This window comes from Hippoglossus stenolepis, chromosome 18, assembly GCF_022539355.2.
Source record: "Hippoglossus stenolepis isolate QCI-W04-F060 chromosome 18, HSTE1.2, whole genome shotgun sequence".
NCBI lineage: Eukaryota > Metazoa > Chordata > Actinopteri > Pleuronectiformes > Pleuronectidae > Hippoglossus > Hippoglossus stenolepis.
In genome coordinates, this window is record NC_061500.1 from 8623437 (window position 1) to 8643239 (window position 19803).

General features: G+C 43.5%; 2 protein-coding genes across 4 annotated transcripts; one reads left to right on the forward strand and one right to left on the reverse strand.

Annotated features, from left to right (window-relative positions):
• Nucleotides 1-262: 262 nt before the first annotated feature.
• On the forward strand, nt 263-4737 carry trim69 (tripartite motif containing 69). Of its 2 annotated transcripts, none has more exons than XM_035184022.2 (6): nt 263-1285; nt 1769-1864; nt 2002-2235; nt 2860-2882; nt 2976-3091; nt 3609-4737. In XM_035184022.2, the coding sequence occupies exons 1-6, from the start codon at nt 650-652 to the stop codon at nt 4151-4153; spliced, it is 1650 nt and encodes a 549-aa protein (XP_035039913.1). In that variant the 5' UTR covers nt 263-649; the 3' UTR covers nt 4154-4737. The 2 variants fall into 2 exon arrangements, with proteins under 2 accessions (XP_035039913.1, XP_035039912.1); XM_035184021.2 differs by having other exon boundaries at nt 264-1285; nt 2973-3091.
• Nucleotides 4738-4941: 204 nt separating this feature from the next.
• Nucleotides 4942-18787, reverse strand: LOC118125450 (bone morphogenetic protein 1). Of its 2 annotated transcripts, none has more exons than XM_035184018.2 (20): nt 18505-18787; nt 16140-16229; nt 15902-16048; nt 15670-15787; nt 14457-14635; nt 14268-14373; nt 12884-13008; nt 12372-12487; nt 11944-12046; nt 11497-11613; nt 11253-11398; nt 10568-10763; nt 10347-10472; nt 9390-9550; nt 9093-9273; nt 8003-8128; nt 7055-7182; nt 6753-6966; nt 6313-6563; nt 4942-6231 (listed from the first exon to the last, which is right to left on the reverse strand). In XM_035184018.2, the coding sequence occupies exons 1-20, from the start codon at nt 18638-18640 to the stop codon at nt 6097-6099; spliced, it is 2901 nt and encodes a 966-aa protein (XP_035039909.1). In that variant the 5' UTR covers nt 18641-18787; the 3' UTR covers nt 4942-6096. The 2 variants fall into 2 exon arrangements, with proteins under 2 accessions (XP_035039909.1, XP_035039908.1); XM_035184017.2 differs by having other exon boundaries at nt 9390-9553.
• Nucleotides 18788-19803: the final 1016 nt, after the last annotated feature.

The window sequence follows — 19803 nt, forward strand, 5'->3', positions numbered from 1 at the left end:
TTTTCTATGATGGAGATTTCTTCCTGCTGGACGTTTTCTTTCTTTGTGTAACTCTCTTAATGGCCTTGTTTACTTTCATGGACAATGATTACTTAAAGGGAGGAGGGCATTGCCATAAAAAGAAGCAGGAAATCTGTTACTGTTTACAGCACTTGTGCATTTAGACACACACACACACACACACACACACACACACCACCCACCCACCCACCCACCCACACACACACACACACACACACACACACACACACACACACACACACACACACTCAAAGTCACATAAAATGGATTTACATTTTTGTGTCGTGACTCTGCATCAGATTAAGAGTTCAGCGAAGCAGGACTTTCGCAGAGTTAGAGCTCAGACTCTACACAAACTCACCAGGGATAGAATATCCATGATCCGCCTCGGCTTCCTGGCTAAGATGTGATGTCACTCTGGAAGGAAAAGGGGGGGCCCCATTGAGATCCCCTCACTATCTGCGGAGGATGTGAGAGGCTCAGGCTGCTTTTGCACCACCCCCTCCATTTCCCCACAGTCAACAGGAAGACCGGAGGCCAAAGAGAGCGGCCACACTCTGCAGGAGGGGAAAGACGAAGAAGGTCCAGCTGTACATTCAGGACAAAGGAGAACAATCAAGGCAAAGGAATGAGCAAGAATCAGAAAGAAGTGAAGAAAATCCAGACAGTGTATCTGCAGAACCTGGAAAAACTCAACCAGGGACTAAAGCCAGACAAGAAGAGTTGGAAGTCAAAGGAAGGAGACTTTGCTGTACAGACAGCGATGGAAAAGCTGCGTCAGCCTCCCATCTCCGGACAAGTCACCAAGAGCTCAGCACACAGAATCAGCAGAGACCTGACCTGCTCCATCTGCTTGGATCTTTTCAAGCAGCCGGTTTCCTTGCCCTGCGATCACACCTTCTGCCAGGGGTGCATCGAGGGCTACTGGACGGGTCCCCGGGGCCCCGGGCAGGGGGGCACAGGCTCCTGCCCTCAGTGCAGGAAGGTGTACCCCGGACAGTGCTACAGGCCCAACCGCATCGTTGCCAACATAGTGGAGAGCTACTGTCATGGTCTGGACGAGTGTGGGAGTGGAGCCCGCCTGGCGGATGTTGCGGTGGCAGAGCGGGCCCCTGCTCCGGTCCCCCGCTGCAGCCGACACAGAGAGGAGCTGAAGCTGTACTGCGAGGAGGACCAGGAGCTGGTGTGTCTGGTGTGTGGAGTCTCCCAGGAGCACAGGAGCCACACCATGGTGTGCGTGCAGGAGGCAGAGCTGAAGTACAGGGTGAGTGAGCGTTGACTTCAGAAGTTAAATTTCATGGAAATGTTTCTACAACACTTAGTGGAGCAGTAATGATTTATTGACTCTCAGGAAGTTTTCATTTTGTACTTGTGCATCATATTAATGACGGTCTTTGTCCTTTCTCTCTCTCTCCAATGCCTTTAATTATCACAACTTAATTTTAACACATTCTATATAATATATATAACAATTGCGAACAATTCATTTAAAACTAGATTTCCCTCTGTTGATTTGTTTTTGTAGCGGTGTAACTTTTGAAGAAGTTACTCAAGTCTCTAGTGCACAATGAGTTTACCACAAACCAATCCCTCTAATCTGAAGGGAACACTGGTGCTATGACTGTTTCTTATGTGCATGAGCAGCAAAACAGCAAAACAACAGGCCAGTAAAGACACAACAATGAATGGAGTAGAGTGAGAAACAGCTCAGCAATGCGGGATGTTGATAATGTCTCTGTCCCCTCAGGCGTCTCTGAACAGCTCCATGGATTCCCTGAAAATTGAGCTCAACACAGCGCTGCAGTGTGACAGAGAAGCTGAGGACGAGGTCAAAAAGCTCAAGGTGAGAAAGAATGCTAAAAAAAAACAAGATTTCAGTTTCTTAAATTCTTCTGGATTCCATGCTTTCGCTGTTATCCTCGTTAAATATCAAGTTTTGGCTCCCACCGACAACGTGCATCATCTCTCCCCCCCGCTCAGGATCACACCGCCGACCTCAAGCAGCGCATCGAGGCCCAGTTCAGCGACCTGCACCAGTTCCTGTACCAGGAGGAGAAGCTGCTGCAGGTGAAGCTGAAGACGGAGGAGCGGCGGGAGCTGATCCGCCTGGACGAGCACAAGGCCCTGCTGTGCGTGGAGATCTCCCGTCTGCAGGGGGCCGTGCACGAGATCGAGGACAAGCTGACGGAGCAGGACCCCTTCACTCTGCTGCGAGTAAGTCCCTCCAATACGAGGCATATGCAGCCCATCTGGAAGATATCAACATCATGAGTCAGCTTTGGGGATGATTCAGGCGAGAAATGCTGAGCTTTTGATTTGAAACCTTTTTCCATGAGAAGACAAGAGGTGAATTATGGGGTTTGTTAGCTTTATATATAGTCCATGGATGTTTCTTTCGTGCCAAAACGTTAAAAAGGCTCCGACGTAAACATTCAAGATTTAAGTGAGCAGGGTGTGACCAGTTTGGGTCTGAACACCGCTCTTAAGGCCATAAACATGGCGATCATGTCCGTTCGCTTGTACTCTAAGAGTCTTGCTTGAAGAGCTGTAACTTTTCTAATGACAAAAGAGTGAGAAAAAAAAACAGTGAGCGCAGACAGGATGTAAGCCAGTGAGCTCACTCGTTGATCTGGAGGATAAGGAGTTGAGTTCAGCCTCGGGGGCCACACTCTGGCGAAGGCTCTGGGACTTTCCCCGAGCCACAGGGAGATCCCACAGGGCGGGATAGCGTGAGGTCAGACGTTGATGTAATGTGGGAAAAGCTTTCTCTCCTTTCAGAGACAACACAACTAATCACCCGTCTCTGTCTTCCTGTGTTTTCCCTGTGTCTCATTTCAGAGCATCAAAGTCTTGCTCCAGAGGTGAGTGTGGGCCAACATCAATTCCATCTTGGATGAGTTTCTGTTTTTATTCCCTGTTGCTCATTGGTCTTCTGCACGGGTTTTTCTCAGCAGGCCGGCGCTGAAGTTCGAGAAACCAGCGTTTACGCCGCCCAGTCTGTGCGAGGGTCGGTTTGCGGGGCCCCTGCAGTACAGAGTGTGGAAATCCATGAAAGGAAGCCTCTACCCAGGTAGGGAGGCCCAATAATCCCCTTATGAAACCACATATTAATTCTCCAGATCCGGATTTTTATTTGGATCTGCACCAAGTTGCACACACTTATAAATATCAGTCCTCTAAACCTTTTTTCATCAAGATCCATGAATTATTTTCTGAGAAATCAAAGAAAATGTTAGAGAAAGTGAAAAATAATGTCCTGGATCCGTCCCCTGATCCGGATCAGGACCAAGACTTTATGAGTTCTTCTTTGGCCCGTGCTTCACCCCTCCACACAATGTCATGGAAATCGGTGGAGTAATTTTTGCATAATCCTGCTAACTAACAAAGAAATGCAGATGAAAACTACCAAAACGTGTCCATGTTGCACTGCCATGTTTCTACAGTAGCCCAGAATGGTCAAACATCAGTTGCTCTACAAAGGGCCTTTTGTATTCCGTATGTTTTCTGAAGCTGAAGCGTAGGTTTTTCAGTTTGTTGAGACAAGAATCTTTAAAATTTTTGTTATCTTACAACCTCCTTTTCTTTAGTTCCAGCAGCCATCACATTCAACTCCAGCACGGCCAACCCTTGGCTCAGCTTGACCTCCTCCCTCACCTGCGTTCGCTACCAGACCTTCAACCACACGGTGCAGGACAACCCCTACAGGTTCAACGCTGCCCTGTCGCTGCTCGGCAGCCAGGGCTTCACCCACGGACGCCACTACTGGGAGATCGAGGTCTACAGCAGCACGGTGTGGACGGTGGGGGTGGCTCGGGAGTCGGTGCCCAGGAAGGGAGTCATCAAAGCTCTACCAGCCAACGGCTTCTGGACTCTCTCCCTCTCTTATGGGATTCAGTACATGGCAGGCACCTCCCCTCCGACTGTGCTGTCCCTGGAGGAGCCGCTGGCCAAGATCGGGGTGTACCTGGACTACAAGAGGGGCCTGGTGTCCTTCTACAACGCAGAGAGCATGACGCACCTCTACACCTTCAGGGAGAACTTCTCTGAGACGCTCTACCCGTACTTCAACTTAGGCTTCCTGGATAAGGTCCATGAAAACGAGCCTCTCAAAGTTTTCTTACCAAAGATTTAACGAACTGGAAAAATGGCAACAAAAGAGTAAAGTTGCAAAACCAAACAACCATGATTCAAACTGCAGAAAACAAGAGAAATCATACTTAATAATATACAGCATTAGATACATACTTGTTGATATCAGACCTGTGTCCAATGAGGACACATTGTTCAGTAGACTGGATCTACTGCCACTCGTTTCAGCTCAGAGAAGCTGTGCTTCAATGACGAATGTGAAACTCCACGGTTATTCACTGTTATGTGCTATTATGGTTATTTTGTAATCATTTATTTTTGTGCATGATTCACTAATAGAGTCAAGTTAGACTCTTAATCATATGGTTTTATTTTTGACGACATATGTACTGTTCATGTTTGTGTGGATTATATTGTGTCATTCTAACAATGTCACGCCTTTTGATTTTCTTTTTATATGTGAACACATTTTTTGTAATTTTGGACATTTACTTTGTACTTTTTGTACGAGTAAGAATTGAATGCACCAGCTGCTGGTTGATCCAAAGTCTGGTGCATGTTGAGTGGCACACAACGAAACACAGAACTATATGGGTAACCTTTTAATAAAAGTATTTGTGAATGATTTATCCAAAGTGTTCCTATTATTCTAGCACGGAGATAAATAAAACACCAGAGTCGTTACTTCCTGTGTAATCATTACATACATGCACACAAGCAAGCAGGTGACACGATGAACACCTAGTTTCACGGTGTTCTACTATTCAAGAGCTTTAAAGAAATGCAGCAATACAACAATAAAGGCAGTGAAGAAGACTCCAGGCCAGCAAACATGGATGCAACGTTCAAAGCTCTGTGTTTTATGATGAAGAAAAATACATCAAACTCATTTATCAGAGCTATGACACAGGACACAGTTTACTTTGTTTACAAGGGAACTTCCCGGGGAACCTTTAATACCAGGTGGAAACACAATGATCCATCTGTTATCTACACTGCTCATCCTTTAAGGGTTGCAGGGGCACTGGAGCCAATCCCAGCTGACACACCGAGAAGCAGAATGCCCCCGGGACAGGTCACCAGCCCGTCACAGGGCCAGCATACAGAGACAGAACACCACTAACACATATTCACACTTAAGGTCAATGCAACGTCTCAAGCTAACCTCAATCTGCACGCCATTGGACTGAGGAAGCTGGAGCACCCAGAGAAAACGCACGTTCACACGGGGAGATCATGCAAACTCCACACAGGAAGAATCCGGGATTCGAACCAAGAACCCTCTCTTTCCCCCTGTGACCACAACCAACAGTGATGTCACCTCTGCATCACAGCAGCAAGCTAACAAGCGAAACAACTACGATAAGCAAAAATACGACTTTCAGCTGGTGTTGTGGGACATAAGCAGAAGTTACTGAGAGGTAAAAGCAAAATATAGAAAAGATTCAAGTTAGAGGAGTTGATTTCCTCTGTCATCACTTCGCCCGACTGTGTGTTGCAAAGAGATTTAAAGCACAAAAACACGAGTCAGAGGAAAAGCAGAACTTGTTGGAAGCTGGAAACACAGTAATGGTTTAAAAAGGAAGCTGGGAAAATACTGTGTGGGAATGTTCTGCATCTGATCAATGAAAAACTAAACTACAGCAAAGAAAAATGAAATAGATAGAATACATCAAAGTAAAAAAACAAAACAAGCCAAACTATATCACAATATATACATTTGATATCTTTACAGTGTTATGACAATCATTCAATACAGGCTGAATTTGACTCAAAAACAGTCACTTCAAACTTTTCCTCCTGTGCAACTATAATTTCTCTGCGTGGTTTCACTCTCCAGCAGACGTGAATGTGAAGTATGCGTCTGCTGGTGTTTGTGGTGTCGATCCCGTGCATCCACTCCTCGTCTGGAAAAGGGCGTGTTCCGCCAAATGCCAGGGCTGAAGTCTCCGTTTTGGTTTGGGGCTGGGATCCGACATGTCACAGTCACTTGCTTGCGTGTAACGTGTCCTGGAACTTGGTGCTCGTGTAGCGTACGTGAAAGCCCTTTTTGTTGATGCTGTCGTCAGAGTGAAACTTTAAAATGATGGCGTCTCCAGCTGAATAGACCTCTTCTGGAGCCTGGGGGAAAGGAAAGAGTTGCAGGGGAAAAGGACTTTCGAGCAGCGTTTAGTACAAAAGACTGATATTTTTAAAGCTCACCCCAGATCCACAGTATCGTCCCAGCCGCGGGGACTTCATGTCGGCGCCGTCGTACAGCTCCACGTAGTCATACCCGCAGTCGGCCTCCTCCTCGATCTCAAACACTCGGAAGATGATCTCCACTCCGTAGCCCTTCTCGGCAGTGACCACCCACAGACAGTCAGAGCCACTGGGATAGTTGTTATCTCCAAACTGTGCATGAGAGAACAGATCTTTTGTCTTGACCTCGGCTTTCAGGCTCCCTCCACATCCTGAGAATTCACAACCACAAAATTAGAGGGTCAAAAAAAAAACTTGGGATCTCGTAAAAGTGAGGAAAGAATGCAGATTTCTAAACACGACAGAGAACTAACCCGTAGTTGAAATGCCACAGTGTTTTTTGTAGTCTACTCTTTACTGCAAAGGACCATTTGAATATAATTCTAGTGTCTTCCTCCCACCTGCTCTGTATGAAACCTCGAAGCCTCTTTTCTGCACCGAGTTGTCTGAGGAAAACCGCAGAAACAGTTTGTTGCCACTGGAGACGACCGGAGAAGGTTTCTTGGTGCCGCAGAAGCGTCCGAGACTCGGGGCGCGGGGGTCTCGCCCGTCGAAGATCTCCAGATGGTCGTAGGCGCACTCTAGATGGGCCTCCATCTCGAGCTCGTTGAAAACCTGACAGCCATTTTGGAAAACTGTGAATGACATGATATTTTGGATCACAACCCTAATGTTTAAATGAATGAGAAATGCATTGACGTACGAGTTTGATGCGGTGGCCCGGGGTTGTGGACAGAGACCAGGTGCAGGCCTTCTTGCTGGGATATCTGTCAGGCCAGTTGGGGCTGCTGATGATTCCCGACGCACTGTTCACAACATGATCACAACCGGCTGAAACAAAAAACAAAGAGAGATGCATCGCTCGGCGCTCAGATCACAGCAACGTGGCCATCTTTACTCAATCTTTAAGCGTCCATGCAAACAAGTAACAATCCCGTTAGCATTAGAATCAACAAACTGAGCCAACCTGGATAAATCTGAGGGGAGGCCCACACTCTCTGACTCGAGCCCTGGTCTCGGCCGATTATAGTTATATTACCTGATGCTTATACAGTCACAACTCACCATCATAGCCATTTTTTCATCTATCCATTATCTACTATGTCTGAGAGAAATGATTCAAAGAGCAAAAGCAATCCAGAGACGGGGGCGTTTTTTTATCAGTCCACAAATACATCAATAGTGAGCGAAATGTGAGTGATACAACTGACCAACAGGGGGCGTACATCAGTATAAACAATGCATATTTCTGGCCTGTCTGATGCTTCCCCACTTTTCAAAGTTTTGTGGCATTTTTAAGGGAAGGATGATACAAAATGAAGAGAAAAACCTGAACTTCCAAGGACATCGCTCTCATTTTTCAGTGACCTTGTAAAATATTATTTATAACACTTTATGTGCATATAAAAAACTGCATTCATGCATCATTTCACAAGCTCAGAACACAATGACCCTTATTTGACTCCAAACTCTGCTCACACATTCCTCATTTTTTACATTTCCTGCTCTTCATACCACTTAGCCTTCCACAAGCCAGCGGTTCAGTTTAACTTCAGCTTGAGAAGCTGCATTTGGTCGTCGTCTGTATTGATTTGGGTGAACTGACCCTTTAAACCCTGCAGGTGATGGACAGCAGACACACGTACTCTACCTTCCTTGCAGTCGTGTTTGTTATCGTGCAGCATGAAGCCCCCGCGGCACTGACAGCTGTAGCTCCCGAAGGTGTTCACGCACTCGTGCTGGCAGCCGCCATTGTCATCGGAGCACTCGTCTATATCTGAGGACATGCAGGCAATTTGAATTCAGGATTCCATCGCACAACGTGTGAATCTGTGACAACAGGCTGCAGACGACCAGCAAAACACGATGAGGAAACATTTAAGGTGTTTTAGGACACAGAGGTTTTTTTCTGTTTTCTAGAAGAAGGAAGAATCTGGTCAGACAACCCAGGATCAAATCTCAGCTAAACATCTCCTGCGTTTTTCTTATGTCAATAATTTTGTAAAGGACACAAAATCACTCTTTAATTTTAATTACTGTTTCCTTATAAGCTGAACTGCATTGAAAAAGATGCCAGAAAATGAATAAAAAGAAAAATACAAACCACAACAGATTGTAATGTTAAATGAAACCATAAATAAGTTGTTCCTGTGTAGCTTTTCAGATGAGCTATTATTATTAATTTCTATATTTTTCTTTTATATCATAAGAGGCCCAAACTTTGGAAATAATTAAAATAATGTGTAGAATAACTGTAAATACAGCAAAAATGATTATGACTGTGAAAGTAGATAAGTCATTTGAATGAAACATTAAGGATGAAACCAAACTTCCAGTTTGAGTAAAATTCATTTTAAGCGCCACACTTATTCAAACCACAGTGTTTTCATTCTTGTGGCAGAAACTGAAGACGGCTGTCTGCATCGTCACTGCAGTGCGATGATGGTGTCACACTTTCTACTGTGCAACATATGAATATTAGTCTGTGTTAAAATCTTTCAACTTTCAAGTTTATTTATGTAATTCCAGCCACATCTGTAAAACACAGGGGAAGTTTTGTTTCTCAGGGCGCGTGTGCACATACAAGCAGTTCAAAGATAAAAACAGCAGTTTTAAACACAAGTGCTATATTCCTAAAGTTCGACAAGTGCCTGGGTTAAATTGATATAAAATAATAAAAACATAATAATTGAATATTTCCCTCCTCAGTGCTTCCTAATGCTCGACTCCTCATCACTCACCGGAGAAGAAGTGAGCCTTGAAGCCCCTCTTGGACACGGTGTTGTCCGACTTGAACTCAATCCTCATGTTGTTGTGTTGGGAGGTGATGACCTCGGGTTTGTCCGCTCCGCAGAACTTCCCATGAAGCTTTGAGTCTGAGCTCAAGCCGCTGCGCACCTCCACATAATCATATTTACACACCTGATGGTAAACACTAGAAGATTTTACTTACTACCAAGGAGCATTCTGGAGAAATCTACTCGTCACATAAACCCTCTGCACAAATGATTGATTATTCACTGAGAATGTCAACTCACATCGTTCCCTTCGGCCTCGAACACGTCGAACACCAGGGTGATGCGGTACTGGATGGGCGCCACCAGCTGCCACACACAGTTCTTGTTGGGTGGGTACTCTTTGGGCCAGCCGGGGGTGGTGAGCGAGCCGTTCAGCACGGTGATGAACCCACCGCAGGCAGCTGCTGGTGGGAGAGAGCAGAGATTTTAGTGGTGGAAGCCTGAAAGAAAAACACTTGCATAACATAAATTACATTTTGTTGTTTTTCTTTAATTGTTCAAGTGCAGAAAACAATGAACTCTTAAATCACAGGCTGTCGAACAAAGAAATAAAGTAAAAGTGTGTAAAATGTAATAGGAAGTTGCAGAACTGAAATCACAGCGTAAAAAATACAAATATTTTAAATAAAAATCAGGGAATGTGGCAAATTCTGCAGGAGAAAAAAATGTTTTTCCAATTTTATTCTGTTTGGATGGACCCAGTGAGGCGGTCAGGGGGAAATTGCAGCAGGGGAGTGGTGCCCTCTTGTGGTAAAAGAGAAAACTACCAGGGAATCAATCTTGAGATGAGATGAATGTCTTAAACACCATCAGCACCAGAGAAGTGCATGAAACCACATGAAATGTTACTTATAACTTTAAGTATCAATTGATCTTGATGGGCCCAATGAAAAGGGTGCAATGAATATAGACATTTTTATAGTTGTGCTTTCTCCTAGTTCTGATCTTACGCTCTATTTCCATCATTTCACGTTTTATTTTGATCTTGTTTTTACGCTCTTCTCATCGGTAACATGTTTTATTTCTGTCACTGCGTTTTGAAAGGTGCTAAATAAATAAAGTTTATTATATTTCAGTGAGAGGGCCAGTTGAGGGTTCATCCAGTTTGCAGACTTTGCTTCTTCTTGATTTTAAGTCACACCACTCTAACACATGTAAAGTAATGTGTTGTTGCGTGTATCTGTGCTCTACACTCACTCTCACAGCTGTGTCTGTCGGCCGCCAGCTCATATCCCGGGTCGCAGGCACACCTGTAGCTGCCCAGCGTGTTCTGACAGCGCTGCTCGCAGTGACCGTTGTCGGGTCGGGAGCACTCGTCCATCTCTGGCAAAAATACAAACAAATCAACAATAGGGATTTCCTGTGCAAACCCAAAACAGTCCGTATCGTTGCCTACAAACCAAGAACAACCTGCTGACCTTTGAAAAAGTTGGCTGCAAATCCGGCTTTGTTGACCGATCCGTCAGACACGAACTTCAGCCAGAGCTGGTCGGAGCTGCTCTTGATGTCGTCCGGTTTGTCATAGCCACAGAAGTGGCCGAGCAGCGGGCTGTTCTCCGAGCCGCCGTCCCTCACCTCCACGTAGTCGTAGGCGCAGCTGTCGTGTCTCTCAGTCTGCGGACGAAGCAAAAAAAACATTTAAGTGTGAGCTGTTCTAGATTCTGTTATTCATACTGTATTTATAGCATAGCAGTGCAGTGCCCTCGCTTTTTTATTAGTTGCACACTCTACGTCAGAACTTTCTATCAACAGTCTATTGTGTAGAGGGAAGTTAAAAAACGTTGTGTTCATCCTACCTGGTTTATCTGCGATGAAGATCTTACAGTCAGTGTTTTTCAAAAAAAGAAATTGAAGTTGCTTTATTACTGTTTTGTGGCTTATCTATAAGTTTCTTCTGTCTATCTGTGAGTCCATTTATACCAATCTATGAGTTTGAATTATTGACTCAACTCATCAAAAAACACTAAATGTCTAAGGTACAGGCTATTCATGAAATATAAACAAGATTTAATTTTCTATATCACAGTTAAATCCTATTTTTCATCATTTGCAGTGATGTTAAAGTTGTTCCAGTTTTACCAGTAACAATAAAAGTGAATATACCTCAAACGACTGGAATGAGAGGCCGACATTGAAGCCCTCTGCCACTGTGATTTTCCACACGCACACTTTATTGGACTGGTAGTCATCGGGATAATTGGGGGACTGGATCTGGCCACTGTCCCGCGTCACCTCTCCCCCACAGATGGCTTCACAGGGGTTGAGAAGTGTTAACTAACCCAGAGACTCGTTTTCTGTGTTTCTACATTCACATCATACAGAGAAATCAAATGTAAAACATACGTACCTTCATAAACGGCGGAAAAGCCTTTGCCCAGCCAGCTGCTGCTGCTCCTGAATTCAATCCACAGTTGACTGTCAGTGGAGACGATGGGATCTGGAAGTGTGTCTCCACAGAAACGACCTGAAGGTGAGGGAATAATGACTCAACCTGTCACAACTGAACTCAGCACTGAAGCTGTAGAGAGAGAGAGAGAGAGAGAGAGAGAGAGAGAGAGAGAGAGAGAGAGAGAGAGAGAGAAGAGAGAGAAAGAGAAAGAGAGAGAGAGAGAGAGAAAGAGAGAGAGAGAGAGAGAGAGGAAAGAGAGAAAGAGAGAGAGACAGAGAGAGAGAGAGAACAGAGAGACAGAAGAGAGAGAGAGAGACAGAGAGAGAGAGAGAGAGAGAGAGAGAGAGAGAGAGAGAGAGAGAGAGAGAGAAGAGAAGAGAAGAGATCTACCGCTGAGTTAGAGACCTTTCAGTGGAGCTTTTCTCCAGAAGCCGTCTCGGACCTCCACGTGGTCGTACCAACACAAGTTACTCCTGAAGAGGTCCATGGAGGTGAAGTTCAGAACGATCTGTGGGAAACATAGTCAAACAGGGATGAAGAGGGGCAGACGGAGGACGGGGGGGTTTAAGCAACTGTTTTTAAACTGGCATCTTAATTATTTACAGTGTTATTTGCATGTATATTTCTGCAGCGTTTTACAGTTCAGTCAGACAAGTCGTGTCTGAAATACCTTTTACAGCAGCAGAACATAGTTTGTGTTTGGCTTCTAGGCTCCAACATCCAGACAATATGAGGACATTTTGATATTCATACAGTAATTTAGAACAATCAGTATTTGGTGGACCACTCTAAACTGAAGAGGTGCATTCACTTCTTCGTCTTTCCTGTTTCACCTTCTCTCCAGGAGTGACAGAAATCCTCCAGACGCAGTGAGAGTACGCCGAGTAGCCGTTGGGGAAACCAGGAGATGAGAAGTTTCCAGAACTGTCCTGCAGGCTCTCGCCGCACTCTGTCACAGCAACACATTCAAATCGCAGAATGACCAACAGAGGTTTTAAACTTTTTTTTCTTTTCAGTTTGACATTTAGAAGATTTAGATCTTTTTATATTCAGTCATGAGACAAAAATTACATTGAAAATGATGAAGCCTAAAAACAAATCAAAGTCCATGATCTCTGATGGATATAATAGAATGGAATGTCTTTATTGTCATTGTATTGTACAAAATACAATAAAATTACAAGTGGTACTTCTGGTTGATGCATAAAAATTAAGTAATAAAGTAAAACAGAACACCTTACGCACAATATATCACAATATAAACAACATAGATAAAATGCATTAGATATGGAGTGTGGTTTGTCCCCACACCTATTTCTTTTTCTGCCCATCATATGTATCTTACTTGCACATTTGTAGAGTTTGCGAGCTTGTGCAATGTCCCCTTTGCTGAGCCTGGTCCTCTGTCCAATCGGGGGCCTGACTCCGTTCACATCGTAACGGGGCAAGATCGTGTCTAAGAAGATTCCTCTGTTTGGGACAAATCACAAACGTGAGCAGTTTATTCAACTGACGACTCAAAAATCAATTAAGGCAGAAGAAAGAGACAACGCCATCTAGAGTGAGGGACGTTTGGTTCAGACAGAACCCGCTTGGCGTGCAGGGTTTGTTTTTTTTAGATCCGACTTCTGTTTCGGCACCTTGATACTTTATTGATTCTGATAATCTCTCGCTGGGTTTTCGGGGCTCACTCTTGCTCAGTTCCCATGGTGATGCGCCCATGAATGACAGGCATGTGCAAACAGAGCGCCCTGAATGGGGCCTTTGGCCGGTGCCAGCCGGCTCAGTGGAGCCCGCTCCTGAATGCCAGTAGAAAAAGGCCACTCCAGCCCAAATTGTTCAACAAAGCCTGAACTGCCAGGCCTTTATTTAGCTTGGCTTGCCTCCATGACCCAGACCGGCAAAGCGGTGATCGAGGTATTAAAAAAAAAAAAAAAGAACAACAAAGCGCAGAGAGAAGCAACAGGGCAACAACATGCACGAGACAGAAATGAAAAGGAGACTAGTGTGAAACCATTTCTGTGACAATACAGGACCAAATCCCAGAGGTCTCCTATGGAGCTTGTTTGGCTGAGCTGAATAAAGAGACAAACACCAGGTCAGGGTCGAGGCTCAGCTGAGGACGCAGCACAGAGAGGGAGAGTCTTTCATTCTGTGTCTTTTATTACCTAACTTTCTTTTATTGTTGTCTTATCTATTTAATGGATTGATGGATAAATGGATTGATAGATGAATGGATTGATGAATTGATGAATTGATGAATTGATGAATTGATGGATGAATGGATTGATGAATTGATGGATGAACTAATGGATTGATGAATTGATGGATGATGGATGAATTGATGAATTGATGAATTGATGAATTGATGAATGAACTAATGGATTGATGGATAAATGGATGAATTGATGGATGAATGAATTGATGGATATTTGAATTGGTTGATGGATGATTGAGTCAGCAGTAGTGGTGTAAAAGTCCCACCGGTCAAATATAAAGAAGTGGTGGACAGAGTGACTCACCAGTGCTAAATGATTTGACTCTTGAGCAAGGCATTCATCCACTAATCGCCCCAGTGGAGCAGTTAAATGTCCTATGAATGTGAACCAGAGTTGAGCTAAAAATACAGCTTGCATTCCCACAAGCGAGAAAATAAAAGTGATGAAATCCTCACTCTCCCTTCAACACATCATAAACATGTGAAGGATATTAAAGCCTCATACACCAACCTGGAAAATGTGTTCCTTGCATAATGCATGATGCTGCCAAAGTCGTACACTTCCCCCAGTGAGTTGACCTCGCCCGGTTCCATCTTCAGGAAGTTATACTCCTGTCCTGCTCACACACAGAGAGTCACTGGACAAATCGGAAGGTGAGCACACACGTCCATTCACACGTCTTCACCTCGGTAACAGTACCTGGCTGGATGTTGTCTCTGATGATGCTTACGTGCTCGTCACGGTCCGGGCGCGTGTGTTCGTGCCAGAAGCCGATCACGTGGCCGAGCTCATGCACCACGATGCCAAACTTATCGCAGTTCTTCCCTATGGAGATGGCCTGGGGGCCGCTGCCTCTCCTCCCCACGTAGGAGCAACACCTGCAGGGGGCGACACTGTTCAGGGCCACATCCTGCAGCACCTAAAGAACAAGAACTGACTCTTTCCTGCTCATATTAAAGGAAAGGGTTGTTTGCAAGTTGAAGCTCCTTGACTACAGATCATTTTCACACAACAGGTTTGGTTATGAAGTTTTGGATTCTCTGAGGTAATTTAGATCCAGGCAGCCTTGCTCCATTTATTACATTCACCAAGGAGGTTTGTTTGTAGTTTGTCAGCAGTATTATGCCAAAACCACGAAATGAATTTTCACAAAACTGGTGGAACGACGGGACACAGGCCAAGAAAGAAGTCATTCAAATTTGGCGCAGATCCGGACAAAGGGACAGATCCAGTGTTAGAGTTTTCTTCTATCACTTTCTTTAGCATTGTAGAAGGTGTTTTATGACATTTTCACCAATTTCTTACAGAATAATTCATGGAACTTGATGAAAAAATGTATCTGACATATTGAGAGGACTGAAATCTATGAGTGTGTGTAATTTGGTGCAGCTAAGGTTAGTTCTAGTTAGTGCAGGATTTAAAGGGATAAATCACGTATGGATGATGGAGGGATGGTTCCATTTTTAAACCTTATTTACTAGCTCAGATTTTCAGGCATGTGGAGGCAGTGGAAACAAGTGATAAACACTGACATCATTTTCTCCATAGAGTTGATTTGGTGAACAGTAACTTATTTACATGCCCCGCACAGATTGAGACAACATAAACTTTAGCTAACTTAATTTGTCTGGTATGGTGCTGACAAGGAAGCATTTACTGGATATTTGGAGTTTTTTCCCCTAGAAAACAGCTGTTTGAGAGCAGAGAGTGAACCCAAACAGATGTGGGGCTGGAAAAAACAAACTAAAACCAGCTAAGGGTTGTTCAAAATGTTCTTTGGAGCTGTGCAGAGTCAGATTTAATTTTCACTGGATTTGTGAATTTTGTGCTCATACATTTTACTGTCTGAATACAAGAAAGCTGATGAGAGTCTGGTGTTTGATTTCCACATTGTAATGATCGTCCGACTCACCCACACGGCCTGTAGGTGAAGACGATGTAGCTCTCCTCGGTCGTCCTCTCAGTGAAGGTTACGCAAGTGTGTTTCTCCCAGTGACGCATCGCCTGACGGAAAATGGCTCTCTGACTGCCTGAAAGGAAACTCTGCATTAAGAGTCTGACAGCTCCAGGTGGTCAAAACCACACATGGCAACGAGCACGACGCGGACGAAAGGAGTTATCGGTTGTTTCACTTCAGAACTCACCACTAAAATTCCCACTGATGGCATACGGTATGATGCCGTCGGGCCACACTCGCTCGGCCCTGGAGGTGGCCGCTCTCCTCAGACGACGGAGGATCCCCTTTGCCGCTCTTTTACTCCTGATGCTCTCGTTGGAGGTGGAACTGTTGCCTGTAAAGACGGGAGATCTGCATTGATTAGTGTCTCTATGAAGAACGTGAAGAACCTTCACAGATGAATAACGTCACTGCAGCTCTGTTACCTGAGTGTGTTCGGTTGGGCTGGAGGCTGCGGACCTCTCTGAACATGCGGAGGTCATCTTCATCCAGAGCAATGTCTCCCAGAAAGGCAGCTGATGCAGACAGATGAGCACACAGCAGGAATTCATTTAAAATAAAGAAACTCTAGATAAATGTCAATAATTTATTATTTTATACAAAGTGCCTAATAATGAGACAAAGCTTTTCTGCTAAATGTTTTGCTAAATTAAGTTTTAAAAACTGTCTCCTGGCTGCAGATTGGCTTTGGCACTTCACGTCCTTCATAATAGTTTGTATACATGTGTTGATAACAAATCATATTTACTGGACACACATTAAAGTGGTATCAGTCCTCTAATCCATATCTTAGCAAGAAAGTAATGTGTCATTTCCCCAAATACACACTTCTCATTTCTTTGAAGTTCAGTGTGTTGGAAACATAAAACCTAATCTGAACTCACAGATGATTTGAAAACATTTCACATCATCACGTGTCTTTAACCACTGATTTGCTGTGCGTGCTTTTACAAAGAGAGATGCATTAATGCAGTACTTTATTCAGCAGTGTTGCACAGAAAGTGGAAGCTACAAGTTCAAGAGTGAGCAAATATAACAAATCAAACAAAACAAAACGTTGACACAATTTGGGTTTCTGGCTCTAACAGACTGTGTTGAATATGGAAAACCAAAGTCAATATCTTTTTCACCAGTCATTAGAGCCTCAGTTGCTAGTTTTAGATCCTCTAATGTGCGTCGTGATGATTGAATAATCCTCTCCCCCTCCCAGGGAACTGACATTTGGTTTCCATCATTTCAAACATACACCTCACATGAATCAGGATCTCATATTGTGCCCGTCAGGCCGAGCAGCCCACTGCGGTCTTTCCCATTAAATACCTCATTTAGCCCTGTGATGTAACAGCCTTTGAATGTACAAATGAAAAGACATAGCAGGCCCTGTGTCGGCCTTTGAAGTGAATTCACTCATGCAAAGGGTGACTGTAAATGACTGTCACCCCTGCAGTGTGCACCCCATGCCCTGAAGCCAAAGGGATTTCACCGGCGGCCAGCCAAGAACGGCCCTGGCACGGCCTCAATGACCCCCAGTCTCCAGGCAACTGCCTCAGAGAAGGAGAGCGGTGTGTTTTCTGGAGTTTCAGAAGTTACAAGTGGAAAAAAGGAACCCTGAGCAGCTGGAGGCCCCCTGATAGCCAGCGTTACTGTTTCATGTGCTTGATGAGGGAAATTCAAAATGTTGTATTTTCCTTTTTTCACAAGAGGAGGCAGAAAATTCAAAGAATCAGAGACACTGACAACTTCGTACCATTTAAATATTATTATCATCAGTACCTTTATATCTGCATAACCATTATCAATATAATGTTTAATTAATATATTCATGTACTTTACTGACACTTTACTTTAAAAATACTCGTATGTATAAAACTAACCCTGACCAACAGTGGAATGTCACTAAGTACATTTACTCAAGTACATCATTCTGAGATACTTGTACTAGATTTTGTCCATTTTAAACTACTTCATACTCCAAATAATTTACTTTTAACTTTTTACTTGACAGAAGATCAATAATTCACATACAAAACACATGAGCAGCTCATAAAATATGATGCATTGTTGAAATGAAACTAACCAACAATTAAAGTATACTAATGTACTAGTATGTATGTAATACTTGCTGCTGTACTTCTTCTGAGGTCAAAGTAATGTGCAGTATTTTATAATAGGGTTTTACTGTGCAGTATTGCCACTAATGTAAAAATCACATGAGTGATTATTGGTCCCAACCAAGGCTTCACTTGTTTGACTTATTAAACCAAGATTAAGTTGCATGGCAATAATTAAACGTTAATGAGAAATATACTATATTTATTATGAACGTATAGATTTTGCAGTAATAGATCTCAGACACGTTTCCCTGCAGCACGTCATGACAACACAATGTCATTCGTCAGCTAAAACTGGATCAATGTGATCCACCTTTATCACTGATAACGTTACATATTTAACATATAAAATTCATCACATTTTGAATACCCATTTGACCTATAAATAAAACCAATAATGCAAAACTTTTTCTTCTTGAATGAGGTGTTTTTTTTTTATTGTTTGGAATCTGTTTGTTACTTTTACTTGAGAACAACATTCTATGTTCTCATTATAACAACTAGTCATCAATTAATTGTGACAGTTCATCATTAAGACAAAATGAAATAGGGAGGTTATTTTTGCATGTGGCCTAAATATTTGTATTTAAGATACATTTGCATCATCAATTTAGAACTAAAAATAATCCCACTAATAATAGCCCACTACACGGAGGTGACGAGGTGAATTGCACTGTACCAGCTTTGCAGGGATCCTTGTAATCGATTGCATCACTGAGGTCCGTAAAATTAGTTTCCACAAACTCCCAGTCAGCGTCCAGAGAATCACACATGGAGCAGAGCAGGAGCAGAAGAGTCGCAGCTGCCACTGACATGACTTCTCCTCTAATGTCCACTCACAGCCACAAGTCAAGTCAGTAAAGAGCGGCCCGAGTAAACAGATGGAGACAAGAGCGCAAAGAATAAAATCACCCGGTGTAAAAACACGGCGCCATGCTGCTGCTGCAGGGGGGGAGAGAGAGAGAGAGAGAGAGAGAGATGAGAGAGCTCACACACTCCACTGCAGAACACACACACACACATCATGCAGCTGAGAGGTGCTTCACCTGCAGACACACACGTCACACACACACTCATGCACGAGCTGACAGAGTGTGAAAACTAATCTAATGGTTCAAAGCTTTCTTTCTATTATAATAAATTAATTTGATAATCATTTTCATTCAGATTCATGGAGCAAAACTGTCAGTAGATTAAAAACAAGAAGGATGCAAAGGAAAAACTAAAGCGGTGTAATGTGTACTTGCACAATGAATCTATTTACTGACAATAATTTTGAACACTAATTTTCTAAATTACAACCACCAATTCAAATAACCAGGTATAAGATATCCAGTGTATCCACAGCCTGATGCCTCCTTTCTTTGTAAGTGTCTATTTTCACCCTCTACACCACCTGCTGGCAACTGGATCCATTACACACACACACCTAATAAATGCAGGTACCGACTTATGGATTAGAGCAGCAGCTGACACATGAAGTCCAGAATGAGCATTTCATTGTTAAAGACTGTTAAAAAGAGAAGAGGATTCACTTACTGCATGTGAGGAGTGAAACCTTCTCCCTCAGCTTGGTCCCACAAGCTCATGCATGGAGGTCGTATTTGATTCAAAACAAAACTGCTGCATCTTGTTTGCTCGAGTCAAAAAATACCTTGAAGCCGTTTGCTGCTTCTTCACTGAGCTAATTGGCTGCAGCACAGCGTGAAGACAAGACTCAGTCTCCTTTGTGAAGCGCTTTGTTTACTGACAATGATTTTTTAGTGAAAAGTCCAATTACTATCACTTTAGTGCCTGTGGAGTCAGGATCTCTCTTTAAAGCTGCAGCACTTGTTGCTTCGAGATCATCTCAGTTTTCTGTCCACAACAATTTGAATTACAACATCGGGACCATCTGAATACAACACACACGCTTATCATCTTGTTGCAAGTTAAACGAGAAGATCAATAGGCTTCTCTAATATTTAAAACATGAGGA